The 15,568-nt window shown below is 44.5% G+C and overlaps 1 protein-coding gene across 2 annotated transcripts in view; it reads right to left on the bottom strand.

The window, feature by feature from the left end:
• The window catches only part of CIROP (ciliated left-right organizer metallopeptidase), a 38,985-nt gene that overhangs the window by 5,484 nt on the left and 17,933 nt on the right, over positions 1–15,568 (bottom strand). Inside the window, exons 8-13 of one of the 2 annotated variants that reach the window (XM_069761634.1) lie at positions 14,261–14,435; positions 14,094–14,166; positions 13,915–14,011; positions 5,457–5,543; positions 5,160–5,282; positions 2,886–3,130 (exon numbers count right to left, since the gene is read on the bottom strand). In XM_069761634.1, the coding sequence (XP_069617735.1) occupies positions 2,886–3,130; positions 5,160–5,282; positions 5,457–5,543; positions 13,915–14,011; positions 14,094–14,166; positions 14,261–14,435 (800 nt within the window). Of the gene's footprint in view, positions 1–2,885; positions 3,131–5,159; positions 5,283–5,456; positions 5,544–13,914; positions 14,012–14,093; positions 14,167–14,260; positions 14,439–15,568 lie in introns of both variants that reach the window. The other variant, XM_069761624.1, reaches the window with a different exon arrangement.

Below are 15,568 nucleotides of genomic sequence, written 5' to 3'. Positions count from 1 at the left end.
TGTGCAATTTGTCCTGAGTACGCCGATACTTTATATATGGGGATAAACCACTGTTTGAGCGCATGGCAGAGCTCGGAAGGGAAGGAGTGCCATTTGACTTTTCAATGCAAAATTGGCTGGAATTGAGATCGGACGCCATGTCGCATTTGGAGAGCCCCTGACGTGCCTTAACAGTGGAAACCCCCCACAAGTGACCCCATTTTGGAAAGAAGACCCCCTAAGGAACTTATCTAGATGTGTGGTGAGCACTTTTAACCCCCAATTGTTTCACTAAAGTTTAGAATGTAGCATTGTGAAAATTAAAAAATCATTTTTTCTTTCCACAAAATGATGTTTTAGCCCGCAATTTTTTTGTTCCCAATGGTAACAGGAGAAATTGGACCAGAAATGTTATTGTCCAATTTGTCCTGAGTACGCTGATACCCCACATGTGGGGGGGAACCACCGTTTGAGTGCATGGCAGAGCTCGGAAGGGAAGGAGCACCGTTTGAAATGCAGACTTAGATGGAATGGACTGCAGGTGTCATGTTGCATTTGCAGAGCCCCTGATGTACCTAAACAGTAGAAACCCACCACAAGTGACCCTATATTGGAAACTAGACCCCCCAAGGAACTTATCTAGATGTGTTGTGAGAGCTTTGAACCAACAAGTGTTTCACTACAGTTTATAACGCAGAGCCGTGAAAATAAAAAATATTTTTTTTCCACGAAAATGATATTTTAGCCCCCACGTTTTTATTTTCCCAAGGGTAACAGGACAAATTAGACCCCAAAAGTTGTTGTCCAACTTGTCCTGAGAACGCTGATACCCCATATGTTGGGGGGAACCACTATTTGGGTGCACGGCAGAGCTCGGAAGGGAAGGAGCGCCATTTGAAATGCAGACTTAGATGGATTGGTCTGCAGGCGTCATGTTGCATTTGCAGAGCCCCTGATGTACCTAAACAGTAGAAACCCCCCACAAGTGACCCCATATTGGAAACTAGACCCCCCAAGGAACTTATCTAGATGTGTTGTGAGAGCTTTGAACCAACAAGTGTTTCACTACAGTTTATAACGCAGAGCCGTGAAAATAAAAAATATTTTTTTTCCACGAAAATGATATTTTATCCCCTATGTTTTTATTTTCCCAAGGGTAACAGGACAAATTGGACCCCGAAAGTTGTTGTCCAACTTGTCCTGAGAACGCTGATACCCCATATGTTGGGTGGAACCACTGTTTGGGCACACAGGAGAACTCGGAAGGGAAGAAGCAGTGTTTTACTCTTTCAAAGCAGAATTGGCTGGAATTGAGATCGGACGCCATGTCGTGTTTGGAGAGCCCCTGATGTGCCTAAACAGTGGAAACCCCCAATTATAACTGAAACCCTAGCCCTAACCCTAGCCCTAATGGGAAAATGGAAATAAATACATTTTTTTACATTTTATTATTTTTCCCTAAGTAAGGGGGTGATGAAGGGGGGTTTGATTTACTTTTATAGCGTTTTTTTTGGCGGATTTTTATGATTGGCAGCTGTCACACACTAAAAGACACTTTTTATTGCAAAAAATAGTTTTTGCATCACCACATTTTGAGAGCTATAATTTATCCATATTTTGGCCCACAGAGTCATGTGAGATCTTGTTTTTTGCGGGACGAGTTGACGTTTTTATTGGTAACATTTTCGGGCAGATGACATTTTTTTATCGCTTTTTATTCCGATTTTTGGGAGGCGGAATGAACAAAAACCAGCAATTCCTGAATTTCTTTTAGGGGGGGGCGTTTATACTGTTCCACGTGTGGTAAAATGGATAAAGCAGTTTTATTCTTCAGGTCAGTACGATTACAGCGATACCTCATTTATGTAATTTTTTTTATGTTTTGGCGCTTTTACACAATAAAAACTATTTTATATAAAAAAATAATTGTTTTTGCATCGCTTTATTCTGAGAGCTATAACTTTTTTATTTTTCTGCTGATGATGCTGTATGGCGGCTTTTTTTTGCGGGACAAGATGACGTTTTCAGCGGTACCATGGTTATTTATATCCGTCGTTTTGATCGCGTGTTATTCCACTTTTTGTACGCCTGTATGATAATAAAGCAATGTTTTTTGCCTTGTTTTTTATTTATTTTTTTTGCGGTGTTCACTGAAGGGGTTAACTAGTGGGATAGTTTTATAGAGCGGGTCGTTACGGACGCGGCGATACCAAATATGTGTACATTTATTGTTTTTTTTTAATTTACATAAATAAATGGATTTATTGGGAAATTATTATTTTTTTTTTATTTGGGGATTTTTTTTTTTTTTTTTACACATTCTATTTTTTTTTTTTTTTTACTTTCTAACATTGTCCCAGGGTGGGACATCTCTGTATTAGATCAGATCGTTGATCTGACACTGTGCATAGCACACTGTCAGATCAACTATCTGACAGGCAGTTTAGCTGGCTTTCCAGCGCCTGCTCTCAGCAGGCGCCGGCTAGCCAGGTCATTTCATGACCCGGAAGGAGTCCGGCGGCCATCTTGGATCCGGGGACTCCTTCCGGGTCACCGGAGCAACGCGATCTCATTGCGTTGCTCCGGTGGGAGAGCGCAGGGAGCCCCCGTCCCTGCGCGATCCCCCTCTATGCCGCTGTCACTACTGACAGCGGCATCAGAGGGGTTAAATGCCCGCGATCGGCGATAGCGCCGATTGTGGGCATTGCTGCGGGGTGTCAGCTGTTATATACAGCTGACACCCGCACCCGATCACCGCGGCGCTCAGCGCGAGACCGCGGTGATCGGTGTTCCGTACTAGTACTGCTGCTGGCACAAATGCAGTGCCGGCAGCGCAGTACTAGTACGGCGCGTGGCGCGAAGGGGTTAATAGAATGTAATCCCATCCCTCTATCACATCTTATTACCTTTGAACTCCAGCATGTTGAGCTATAACTCCTAGGACTTCTTCTGTTAGCATTTTCTTCATCTTTGTTGTCCATTTTTGATTTTTCCCAATTGTTAGTTGCACTCTTATTTCTTGGCTAGGTCTTTGAGAAAATAGGCTGTAGAGGGGAGTTGTGGTGAAAACAGAGGTTGGGGAGAGTGGATGGTCAAATCCTAAGCAGAGCCTTCCATCAGGGCAAAGTAAAGCTCCATGAAAACCTTTAACCTTCAAGAAGAGAAAATGAACCAAACGATACAATTTGAACAGCAGTTAGCCTATCATAATAGCTGAGAAAAATTATTGCACCATTGTTGTGTACATAAATCCGAGTGTATTCTTGGAGAATATTTCACTTTAATTATTCTTTCACGTACCATTACTTCTAAAAGAAAGGATGCACAGCACTTAGGGCTTCAGAGTCCTACCAGCCCTTCTAAAATAGATTCTTTATCGAAAGATCTGTATTAATGTGAACCTAGCCTAAAGGGAGCAGAGACACGCAAGCACAGCCACTGCTCCATTTAGAGAGGGCATTTAAGAGCCCTGTTATTGATCTGAAGGGATTGCAGCAATCAGAACCCCATTGATCAGCAATAGCAATCATGGCTGGGTTCACACTGGTATCAAGACTCCTACTGACAGAAGACTAGGGATATGCGAGCACAAGTCTGTTTCGGTTGGCACCGCAAAGACCAGCCTGCCACTCTTGTACTCCGGTTTTATCATCATTTGTTGTGTAGCTACGCAGAAGAAAAATAACACAAAGCATATAACAAAGTGTTCGCATTTCATATATTATGGGTAATTTACTTCTGAATTTGTACAGATGTGTTTCCATAGTGTTTAAAAAGCAACTGTGCACAAGTATTAAATCTGTGCAAATCTGACCAAGAAGATCGTAACATGCTCCAGCAGACACTAGATGTACAGAGCATTGCTTCCAGGAGAAAATAGATCTGTACATGTAGAGACCAACATAGGCTATGCAGCTCAGTAATAAGGGCGGGTGCATGTAGGGGGACCAAATCATTATCACACATTTATCCGTCAGTTACCTCTATCCTCCTTCCTGCCTGGCAGTCTGTAATAAGATGCTGTGTAGGTGCATGTAGGGTTACTAAATCATTATAATATATTTATCTGTCTGGTACTTCTATCCTTCTAGCCGGGCAGATTGTAGTAAAGGGCTGTGCAGGTGCATGTAGGGTTACTAAATCATTATATCATCACATTTATCTGTCCGGTACCTCTATCCTCCTTCTAGCCGGGCAGTCTGTAATAAGGGGCTGTGCAGGTGCATGTAGGGTTACTAAATCATTATAATATCTGTTGTGAATTCTGTTGTCGGGCTCCCTCCTGTGGTCATGAATGGTACTTCGGCTGGTTCTGTCCATGGACTTCCTCTGGTGGGTGTTTCTGAGTTTCCTTCCACAGGTGACGAGGTTAATTCATTAGCTGCTGCTCTATTTAACTCCACTTAGATCTTTGCTCCATGCCACCTGTCAATGTTCCAGTATTGGTCTAGTTCACTCCTAGATCGTTCTTGTGACCTGTCTTCCCATCAGAAGCTAAGTTCCAGCTTGTATTTCTTTGGTTTGCTATTTTTCTGTCCAGCTTGCTATTTAATTTGTTGTCTTGCTTGCTGGAAGCTCTGGGACGCAGAGGGAGCGCCTCCGCACCGTGAGTCGGTGCGGAGGGTCTTTTTGCGCCCTCTGCGTGGTCTTTTTTGTAGGTTTTTGTGCTGACCGCAAAGTAACCTTTCCTATCCTCGGTCTGTTCAGTAAGTCGGGCCTCACTTTGCTTAATCTATTTCATCTCTGTGTTTGTATTTTCATCTTTACTCACAGTCATTATATGTGGGGGGCTGCCTTTTCCTTTGGGGAATTTCTCTGAGGCAAGGTAGGCTTTATTTTTCTATCTTCAGGGCTAGCTAGTTTCTTAGGCTGTGCCGAGTTGCATAGGGAGCGTTAGGCGCAATCCACGGCTATTTCTAGTGTGTTTGATAGGTTTAGGGATTGCGGTCAGCAGAGTTCCCACGTCCCAGAGCTCGTCCTTATTATCAGTAACTATCAGGTCATTCCGTGTGCTCTTAACCACCAGGTCCATTATTGTCCTGACCACCAGGTCATAACAAATATCTCATTTCTCTGTTCAGTACCTCTGTCCTCCTTCCAGCCGGGCAGTCTGTAATAAGGGGCTGTGCAGGTGCATGTAGGGTTACTAAATCATTATATCTCATTTCGCTGTTCAGTACCTCTATCCTCCTTCCAGCCGGGCAGTCTGTCCATTCTGAACCCTGAACTTTAATCTGGAAATTGTTTGGAGCTAGGCATCGATGCAGATAACAGCGTCCTTTTACCTTTTCATGCTTCATTTCCTATTAAATATATATAAAAGGGACATTTCAGATAGGAATCTGTAACATCTGTCTGATTTCATAAGTTGTTACTTGCCAGCAGCACCATATTATTTTTATATAAGTGATTATATTGTTACCATGGCATGCGATTACGTTTGCCATTTAGGAGTCAATCAGTTCTGTAATTGTCACCTTTGTAAGGTTGGAGAGGAAGCATCGACTTTGGGGGTGGTAGATTTCATCAAATTCTTGGTTTTCTTGCTTTAGCCAGCACTCCCCCTATGAACAAAATCTACAGTTTATAACCAAATGGAAGCAGTATGTTTTCTAAAAGAAAAAAAAATAGCCTAGTCTCGTCCAAGAATAAATAAAATCTGCAAACTTTGTTCCATAATGGTTATCAGATTAAAATCCACATGCTGATTGTGAAAAAACACTTAGGCGCATTTCTGGCACTAGTTGTGCCCCTAGGGCTCATGCTCATCCGAGAGAAAAACGGACAAGTGCAATCCAATTAAAAAAAATCGTATTGCACTCTGACCAATGTTAGTCAATGAGTATATAACAAAGAAAAAAGGGTCTGCAAGCCCCAGCCGGCTCACCAACAGCCACAGGTGCTCGGAACTCCGTCCAGACTCGACGTGAAACGGCAGAAATGAAGATTGGTGTTCCAGCTCCTTAAAATGAATTCTTTATTGTAGACAAATTAAAACATGATTTTTGGCTTGATCCTCAAGAATAATGGATGTGCACATGAGGCACTGACAATCCAGCGACGCGTTTCGATCTTATAGATCTTTGTCAAAGCTAAACTCCTTTGACAGCAAGCAGGTCTTATAAATTGTATGAACCAAAAATAATTGCACTCAAACAAATGATTGCACTATGTCAGGTGATTCAACACATCAAGGTCCTCAAAATTACACATTTGATCGCTAACACAGTGTGCCAAAATGCTGTAGAAAGTAACAGTTGATTAAAAACATATATGATATGTAAAATCCTCATCAGTAATGAAACATAATTTCATTTTTCTTGTTCAAACCATTTGGGTGTCTCGTTCCTAAACTGTAGATCCAGAATGCCTCTCGCGTTAATAGGCATCTTTTTATATCACCCCCCTCTTAGAGTTTTTTAGTTGTTCGATACCTGAGACTGATAGAGATGAAATATTGCTATTGTGATGTGAAATGAAATGCTTTGCAGCCATGGATATGTTTCGAGCAGAACTACCATTATTCTTTATATCTCTACTGTGCTCTGATAAGCGAGTTTTAAGTTTTCTTGTAGTACATCTGACATACCGTACATTAAATAACAGGTAGTACACTGCATTTGGTACACAACATTTGTTGAATTGCAATTAATAAATTGATTAATATTATAAGTTTGAGTCTCATCATCATTTTTGAACAGTTTTGTAACCTGTGCGTATTTACGCGTTTTACACTTATTTGTCCTGCATTTATAAAACCCCTTGAACTTTAACTTTAGGTGATCTGGATAAAAATAATCCTGGAGATAATGCATTTCCGATGGTGGGGGCATGACTAGATACAATATTTATTCCTGTCATTATCATATAATATGGGTAGACACTTATGCATGATTTTTCTTTTTTCATTGAATTGATGGCTATACCTCAGACAGACAAAAGTTTTTTTGTTTCTATCTATTTTAATATAATTGTTTTTTGGTTCTATTAAGTTATTTCTGTCCTTGGAGAGGGCTATATTTCAATAAGTCCCTGCTCATCTGCGATTTTTTTTCGGAGTCAGTATTGGACTGACAAAAAAAATATATATATATTGCAGAATGCTGCGATTATCCTCATATCTCGGATGAGACTCGCCAATGCAAGTCAATGGGTGCAAGAAAAAAAATTGCACGGCACTCTGAGCATGTGAGTGCTGTCTGATTTCTACACACCGATATCCTTTGAAAAGCTGGTAATTCATCTGCCGCGTATCGTAAAAAATGACAGCATGACCCAACAGAATAGAATAGATAGTAATAATAAAACCATATTCGTAGGCTATTAATATCAGCCCGCAGCTGTATGCCTAGTCTCTGCTGATTATTAAATACAGGTGGACCCTACATAATTTTTTTAGGGGGTCCCCCATTTTAATAACCAAGAAAGGCTAAGTATACAGCTGTGAGCTGATATTAATAAGCTGGGAAGCTCCATGGGTATTACTCCCTTCCCTGGCAACTGTCTGACTAGCCTTTGCTGGTTATTAACTATAGGGGGACCCTACGTCATTTATTTTGGGGGGGGGCCTCCATTTAAATAACCAGGAAAAGCTAAGTGTACAGCTGTGAGCTGATGGTAATAGCCTGGGAAGTTCCATGGGTATTACCCCCTTCCCAGGCTATAAACATCTGCCCCCGGCTGTTTGCTTTCACTCTGTTGGTTAATAAGAAGTCAGAGGACCCCATGCCATTTTTTCCAGAAAGAAATTTGTTTACTAAAAGAAAACATGTACAGTAAACTACACACACAAAGGACTGATTTATATCTCACTCACATATTTATATATATCTTTTTGTATCTACAGTATCTGTATATCTATCTAATCTCATATATATATATTGTAAGACTCATGCTGGTGTGGTAGATGGAGGCAGGTATATCTCGCCCAGGTGTTTATCCTATGTGAATTAGGCCACTCAGTATCTTCAGGGTGCTAATGGGTTAATGATTGCAGGAATAAAAGATGACCAGCTGGGTGTTTCCAGTGTCTGCCTGGGGCACACAGATTGCCTGCCTGTGTGAGACAAACGTGAGTGAAGAGCTCTGCTCAAGATCTGTATGATGTTAGCTGGGTGGGAGAAGCCCCCCCAGTTGTTGAGATAGCAACGTATTTGTTTAGTTAGTGCCGGACAGGCTAGGATTTATTTTTATGTTTTGTTTTTTGTGTTGCTTTCACGTTAATAAATCTGACCTGAGGTCAGCCTGCTCAGAAACCTGCTGTACGCCTCAGATTCAATGCACAAACCACGTGTCCTTTGACCCCAGCAAAGGCGATCCCAGAGTGTTTTGTCACATTGTGGTGGAGAACGCGGGCATACCGTGGCACAGGCGACAGCATGGAAGACGTGGTGAAAGCCTTAGTAAAGTCCACTGCCGTACAGCAGCAGGCCACTGCCGCACAGCACGAAGCTAATCGCTTTATGGCCGCACAGCTGAAGGAGTTACTGGACATGACGGTTGCAGACCGCCAACTTCTCCAACAGGTGGCGCAGCGCCTGGTGAGCATGCCTGACGCTGACCCGGAAGCAGAGTCCAGAAGGATCCATGTGAGTCGATACTGGCAAAAGCTGACTGCAGAAGATGACGTCGAGGCATATCTGACAACGTTTGAGCGGACGGCATTGAGAGAGAAGTGGCCGAAGGCACGATGGGCCGATTTGATTGCCCCGTTTCTCTCCGGCGAGGCCCAAAAAGCTTACCATGATTTGGACCCGGAGGTCGCTCAGGACTTTGAGAAGCTGAAAGCTGAGATCCTGGCCCGGCTGGGTGTGACGACGGCTGTCCGTGCACAGAGGGTACATCAGTGGACATACCAGCAGGATAAACCAGCGCGGTCTCAGATGTTCGACCTGATCTACTTGACAAAGAAATGGCTGCAACCTGAGGTACTGACAATACCCGAAATAATCCAGCGGGTTGTCCTGGACAAGTACCTGAGAGTACTACCCCCAGCGCTGAAAAGATGGGTAAGCCAAGGAAATCCCACGACAGCGGATCAACTTGTGGAGTTGGTCGAGCGTTATTCCGTGGCAGAAGGACTTCCCGATGACACCGCCAACCCCCGGTCTGTGCCTCCTCCTCGTGGAACCGGTAAGACTGTTCCAGGGACCACGGGTGAAGGAAAATCGCTTAAAACTGTGGGGGAGGAGTCCGGGACTGCTCGCACTCCGAGACCAAGAGTATTGGACGGTGGTCTCAGTAGGGGACCTGTTAGGTGTTTCCGCTGCCATGAGAAGGGTCATGTTTCTGCGAACTGTCCTGTTACCGCTGAACCCATGCAGTGCGATGTTATAGACTCTAGAAAACGCATGTCTTTGGTTACACAGCTAGTGAGTGTGAATGCGGGTCAAAATGATACAGTGAAACACCTGTGTGAATTATCTGTTGATGGGAAAAATGTTGTGGCATTACTAGACTCTGGAAGTGTGGTGACTCTGGTGAAAGCTAGTCTAGTGGCACTTCCATCTGGTCCGTCTGACAAGTTTTCTGTGACGTGTGTGCATGGTGACACCCGCTCGTACTTAACAGCGGTCATATGGATTTCTACTCCCTATGGGTCAGTGCAGCACAAAGTGGGACTCGTTCCCGCATTGTTACATGATGTAATCCTGGGCAGGGATTTTCCCTATTTCTGGCAGTTGTGGGAGAATCAGTTGCTCCTTCACGGTAGCTGTACCCGTGAATCTTCTCCCATGCCATCTGGAGGTCCCGAGTCCCTAGAGGAGACCCCACAGGAAGATGTTGCTGGGGAGGTTAGTGAATCTAACCTTCAGTACCCCTTCTCCGTCATGGCGGGGGAAACAGAGGAAACTGAGGAACCTCAGCGAGAGGCGGAGGCAGACAGCCATCCGGCACCCTGCCTGCCAGATTTGGGAGTCCAGGTGGATGACTTCCACAGCGAGCAAATGAAAGATCCTACCTTGACTCCGGCTAGGAAAAATGTAAAAATGATAGATGGGGTACCCGTAGAACCTGACACTAGGCTAGCGTACCCGTATATGGTTCTTGAAAATGATTTGCTCTACCAGGTAGAAAAAAAAGGGGAAGACACAGTGCAACGGTTAGTGGTACCCAAACCTTATCGGCGGAAGGTACTGGATTTGGCCCACGGACATATAATGGGGGGACATCTGGGGGTACAGAAAACCACAGAAAGGATATTGCATTGTTTTGTGTGGCCTGGAATACATTGTGATGTGCGTAACTATTGTGAGTCCTGTCCAGAGTGCCAAATCGCGGCCCCTAAATCTCAGTTCCGTAGCCCTTTGGTACCCCTTCCTATCATCGGGGTCCCTTTTGAGAGAATTGGGATGGATTTGGTTGGGCCCCTTCCCCGATCCGCACGTGGGCACCAACATATCCTCGTCATCGTGGACTATGCCACTCGTTACCCGGAAGCCGTCCCTTTGCGTAACACAGCTACCAAGACGATCGCCAAGGAATTGGTACAAGTGTTTAGTCGGGTGGGAATTCCAAAACAGATACTCACCGACCAGGGGACTCCCTTTATGTCGAGGGTAATGAAGGAGCTCTGCAGGCTCTTACAAATAGACCCGTTGCGTACGTCTGTCTATCACCCTCAAACAGATGGCCTGGTTGAGCGCTTCAACAAAACCTTAAAACAGATGCTCCGGAAGGCGATAGACAAAGATGGGAAGAACTGGGATTACTTGTTACCCTATTTGCTGTTTGCCATTAGGGAAGTTCCCCAGTCTTCCACAGGATTTTCGCCTTTCGAACTGTTGTACGCCCGTCGTCCCCGGGGACTGCTGGACGTCGCAAAAGAAACCTGGGAAGGTCAAGTCACTCCCTTTAAAACGGTGATCGACCATGTAACACAAATGCAGGATCGTATTGCCGCTGTCATGCCCATTGTTAGGGACCATATGTTACAGGCCCAGGGAGCCCAGAGGCAAAGTTATGATAGAGGCGCTAAGGTCCGTACATTTGCACCCGGCGATAGGGTGTTGGTCCTAATCCCTACGGTGGATAGTAAATTCCTGGCGAAATGGCAGGGCCCGTTTGAGGTCCGAGAAAGAGTTGGTGAAGTGAACTATAAAGTGTACCAGCCGGGTAAGAGAAAACCGGAACAGATTTATCATGTGAATCTGATAAAATCCTGGAAAGACCGCTCTGCCCTAACGGCGGATCTGCCCCGTCCGGTTTGTTCACCTACTGTACCAGAGGTGCAGGTTGCTGAGACTCTCTCAGAACGACAAAAATCTGAGGTTAAGCAATTTTTGTTACAGAACCGACAGTTCTTCTCCGAAAAACCTGGCCGGACGAAGTTGGTGAAACATGAGATTGTCACAGAGCCTGGCGTCACTGTTCATGTGAAGCCCTACCGGATTCCGGAAGCCCGCCGTGAAGCCGTCTCCCGGGAAGTGATGGCAATGTTGGACTTAGGAGTCATTGAGGAGTCACACAGCGCCTGGTCCAGTCCAATTGTGTTGATACCTAAACCGGATGGCTCCATCCGGTTTTGTAATGACTTTAGGAAACTGAATGCAGTTTCTAAATTTGATGCGTACCCTATGCCCCGGGTCGATGAGTTGATCGACCGGCTTGGTAAAGCCCGATACATTACGACCCTGGATTTAACAAAGGGGTACTGGCAGATTCCTCTGGCCGAGGCGGCCAGAGAGAAGACGGCATTTGCTACACCGGAAGGTCTGTTCCAGTATGTCTATATGCCGTTTGGACTTCACGGAGCTCCCGCAACGTTCCAGAGATTGATGGATCGAGTCTTGAGGCCTCACAGACAGTACGCTTCTGCCTACCTGGATGACATCGTAATTTACAGCATGGCCTGGGAAACTCATCTACAGAAGGTACAAGCCGTGATTGATGACCTGCGAGATGCAGGTTTAACGGCAAACCCCAAGAAATGCCACATCGGGCTTGAAGAAGCCCGATACTTGGGCTACGTGATTGGCCGAGGAGTAGTTAAACCCCAGATCGACAAAATACAGGCAATTCAGGGCTGGCCACAACCAGTGAACAAGAAACAAGTGCAGGCTTTCCTGGGGATTGCCGGCTATCATCGCCGGTTCATACCCAATTTTGCAGCCATGGCTACTCCCTTGACGGATCTTACCAAGGGGAAGGGTTCCGTCATGGTAAAATGGACCTCAGCTGCTGAAGAGGCCTTCCACAGCCTGAAACGGGCTTTGTGCTCTCAGCCCGTACTAGTGACTCCTGATTTCAGCAGCGAGTTTGTGGTACAAACTGATGCCTCTGATACTGGTGTCGGAGCTGTACTTTCCCAGGTGAGGGACGGAGTCGAACACCCGGTCCTCTATCTCAGTCGGAAACTGAATGTACATGAGCAGAGGTATGCCGTGGTTGAAAAAGAGTGCCTAGCCATTAAATGGGCTCTCGACTCCCTCAAGTATTACCTGGCTGGTAGGAAGTTTAGGCTGGTCACAGACCATGCCCCTCTCAAGTGGATGCACCTCCACAAGGACCGTAATAGTCGGGTAACCAGGTGGTTCCTTGCCCTGCAGGCTTACTCTTTTACGGTGGAGCACCGACCTGGGGTGCAGATGGGGAACGCCGATGCCCTATCCCGAGTGCACTGTTTCAAAAGTGTTCTTGCTCGACCGGAGTGGTCTGAGCAAGGGGGGGGGGATATGTAAGACTCATGCTGGTGTGGTAGATGGAGGCAGGTATATCTCGCCCAGGTGTTTGTCCTATGTGAATTAGGCCACTCAGTATCTTCAGGGTGCTAATGGGTTAATGATTGCAGGAATAAAAGATGACCAGCTGGGTGTTTCCAGTGTCTGCCTGGGGCACACAGATTGCCTGCCTGTGTGAGACAAACGTGAGTGAAGAGCTCTGCTCAAGATCTGTATGATGTTAGCTGGGTGGGAGAAGCCCCCCCAGTTGTTGAGATAGCAACGTATTTGTTTAGTTAGTGCCGGACAGGCTAGGATTTATTTTTATGTTTTGTTTTTTGTGTTGCTTTCACGTTAATAAATCTGACCTGAGGTCAGCCTGCTCAGAAACCTGCTGTACGCCTCAGATTCAATGCACAAACCACGTGTCCTTTGACCCCAGCAAAGGCGATCCCAGAGTGTTTTGTCACAATATATATATATATATATATATATATATATATATATATATATATATATATATATATATATAATCTTGAAGAATATTTCCTTGGAAAACTATGTGTAAATTACATAGAGAATGGATCTATGTAAAAGCTCATGTTAAAAATCGCTTTATAATCAGATCGCATTCGCATGTAAATCGGAGGCTAGGTGTTCAAACTTGCATGGCATTTGCCTGATAATCACATGACAATCGTCCCACATTTCTGGACCAAAATCGGACCTTTTCTTTTCACAGTGATGGGTTTGAGCCCTTAGTCATAGAGTATCTATACTAGTTGCGCCCTTAGACCACAGTCACACTATCAGTATTTGATCAGTATTTTACCTCAGTATTTGTAAGCCAAAACCAGGAGTGGTGACGTGTTTCTATTATACATTTCCACTGATTGTTCCACTTTTGGTTTTGACTTACAAATACTGAGGTAAAATACTGACCAAATACTGAACGTGTGAACGTGGTCTTAGTTTAAAGGTGTAATGACCCAGCGCACAACTAGTGCCAGAAACGTATTAGAGTGTTTTTTATCACAATCAGCATGTTGATTTTAATCTGATAACCATTGTGGAATAAAGTTTGAAGATTTTATTTATTCTTGGACGTGCCTATCCTATTTTTCGTTTTATATGATTTTTCTGCCGATCAGCATTGGAGTGGCACCCACTGCTATATGGCCACGTTTCATCTTTGCATACACGGTGAGCAACAAAATGATTTTTTATGATGCAGCATATTGTGTTAACACAAATCAATGTACAGATTTAAACGTACCCCATGTGGAAGAGGCTTGTAAATACGGCAGCCATCCATGAAGGCATCTGTAGAGCAGTTACCTTTGTCTAAATGGAGATGATGACAGCCAATATCACTGTAGAAAAAGGCACTATAAGAACTACAGAGTTAGATTTCTGTAACTTCCCAGAGTCTATGCCAAGCCTGCCAGTACTCACCCTTCATCTCTACAAAAGAAACCTTCTAGTCTTTCATGACAGGTGGAAGGCAGACCAAAGTGAACTCCGGCTCCTGAGAAGAAAGTGTGGATGAGAAATCTGCAACCATTCCTATAATGTATTGTTTCTATGAAATTAATAAAATTGAGCAGGAATTAGCCACACACCTTTTCCCCACACTAGACGATTGTCGATACTTGTATTAACCCCATACCAGCCCATATCTTGAAAGGCTGCTAAAGTGATTGGATCCAGGGATGTTAGGTGTGGAGGGCTAAGTGAAGCTGTAAGGATGGATCCCTGCATAATTCTTGATTCCCAGTGTGATGACATTTGGCTTTCCTGCTAAAATCAACAGGAGAATAATTTAAGAAGAGATAAAACAACTATCATCTCCATCATCTGACCTAAACAAGACAAAGTGGTCATAGAGTACAATATTAACAAACTCTATCATCTGCTGTCTGGTTAACGCATCATCCCCAAGCATAAGCTTACAAGTGTTGGAATACTCTAAGGCTACGTCCCCATGGTCAGTAATTGGCAGCGCTTTGGACGCAGCACATGTCCGCTCCATCCAAAGCACTGCTGGCTTTTGAACGCAAGTGATCCCGCATGTGTACATTGAACCATGCGGAATCACTGCGCCCAATACATTGCATGGGTGATTTCTTGCGGAGACTGAGCATCTCTGCAAGATAAATAGACATGCTGCGGTCTGGAAGGACGCGCCGCATGTCCATCTCCGCAGGAGGTCCCCATACTCATCAGATGTCTGTTACTTCCTGAATTAATTGGCTGGTTCAGTCAACTTTCTTCTACTGTATTTTGCATCTTTAGGCCACATTCACAGATACTCGACGTGTGAACGTGGCCTTAGACTAAGGCCATGTGCCCACGATCAGGAACTAGCAATGTTTTGGATGCAGCGCATGTTCACTGAGTCCAAAACGCCACATTCTATTCACGCAGGTAAGTCCGCATGTGTTCACTGAGCCATGCGGATTTACCGCATCTAATACAATCTATTGTGGAATATTCCTGATGCGGATACTAGCGTCTTCGCCAGAGAGATTGACATGCTGCGGTCCTGAAAGAGGCGCCCCATGTCAGTCTCTGTGGATGATCCACAGGCGCACATACACGCATAGTGGACATTGAATTTCTAGAAATCCCATTCACTGCGTTGTAACATCTGTGTTTTTGACACTACATAAATACGCCACATCAAAACCGCAGCAAATCCTAATCGTGGGAACGTGCCTTTAGGATGTGTACACATGTTGCAGATCTGGTATGTTTTTGGTGCATTTTTTCCTTCCATATTTTCTAGATAAAACTGAAGCAATCCTGATGCCAGCAAAGTGAATGAGAAACCACAAGTGTCATGCACACATTGCTTTTTTTTACTTGCAGATTTGGTGCAGAAAATAATCTGCATTATGTCAGTTCTCTGTGCATTTTTGCCCTACGTT

Source organism: Ranitomeya imitator, chromosome 1 (genome assembly GCF_032444005.1).
Source record: "Ranitomeya imitator isolate aRanImi1 chromosome 1, aRanImi1.pri, whole genome shotgun sequence".
Classification (NCBI taxonomy): Eukaryota; Metazoa; Chordata; class Amphibia; order Anura; family Dendrobatidae; genus Ranitomeya; species Ranitomeya imitator.
Note: the sequence above shows the minus strand (reverse complement) of the source record. Positions and strands in the feature narration are given on the sequence as shown.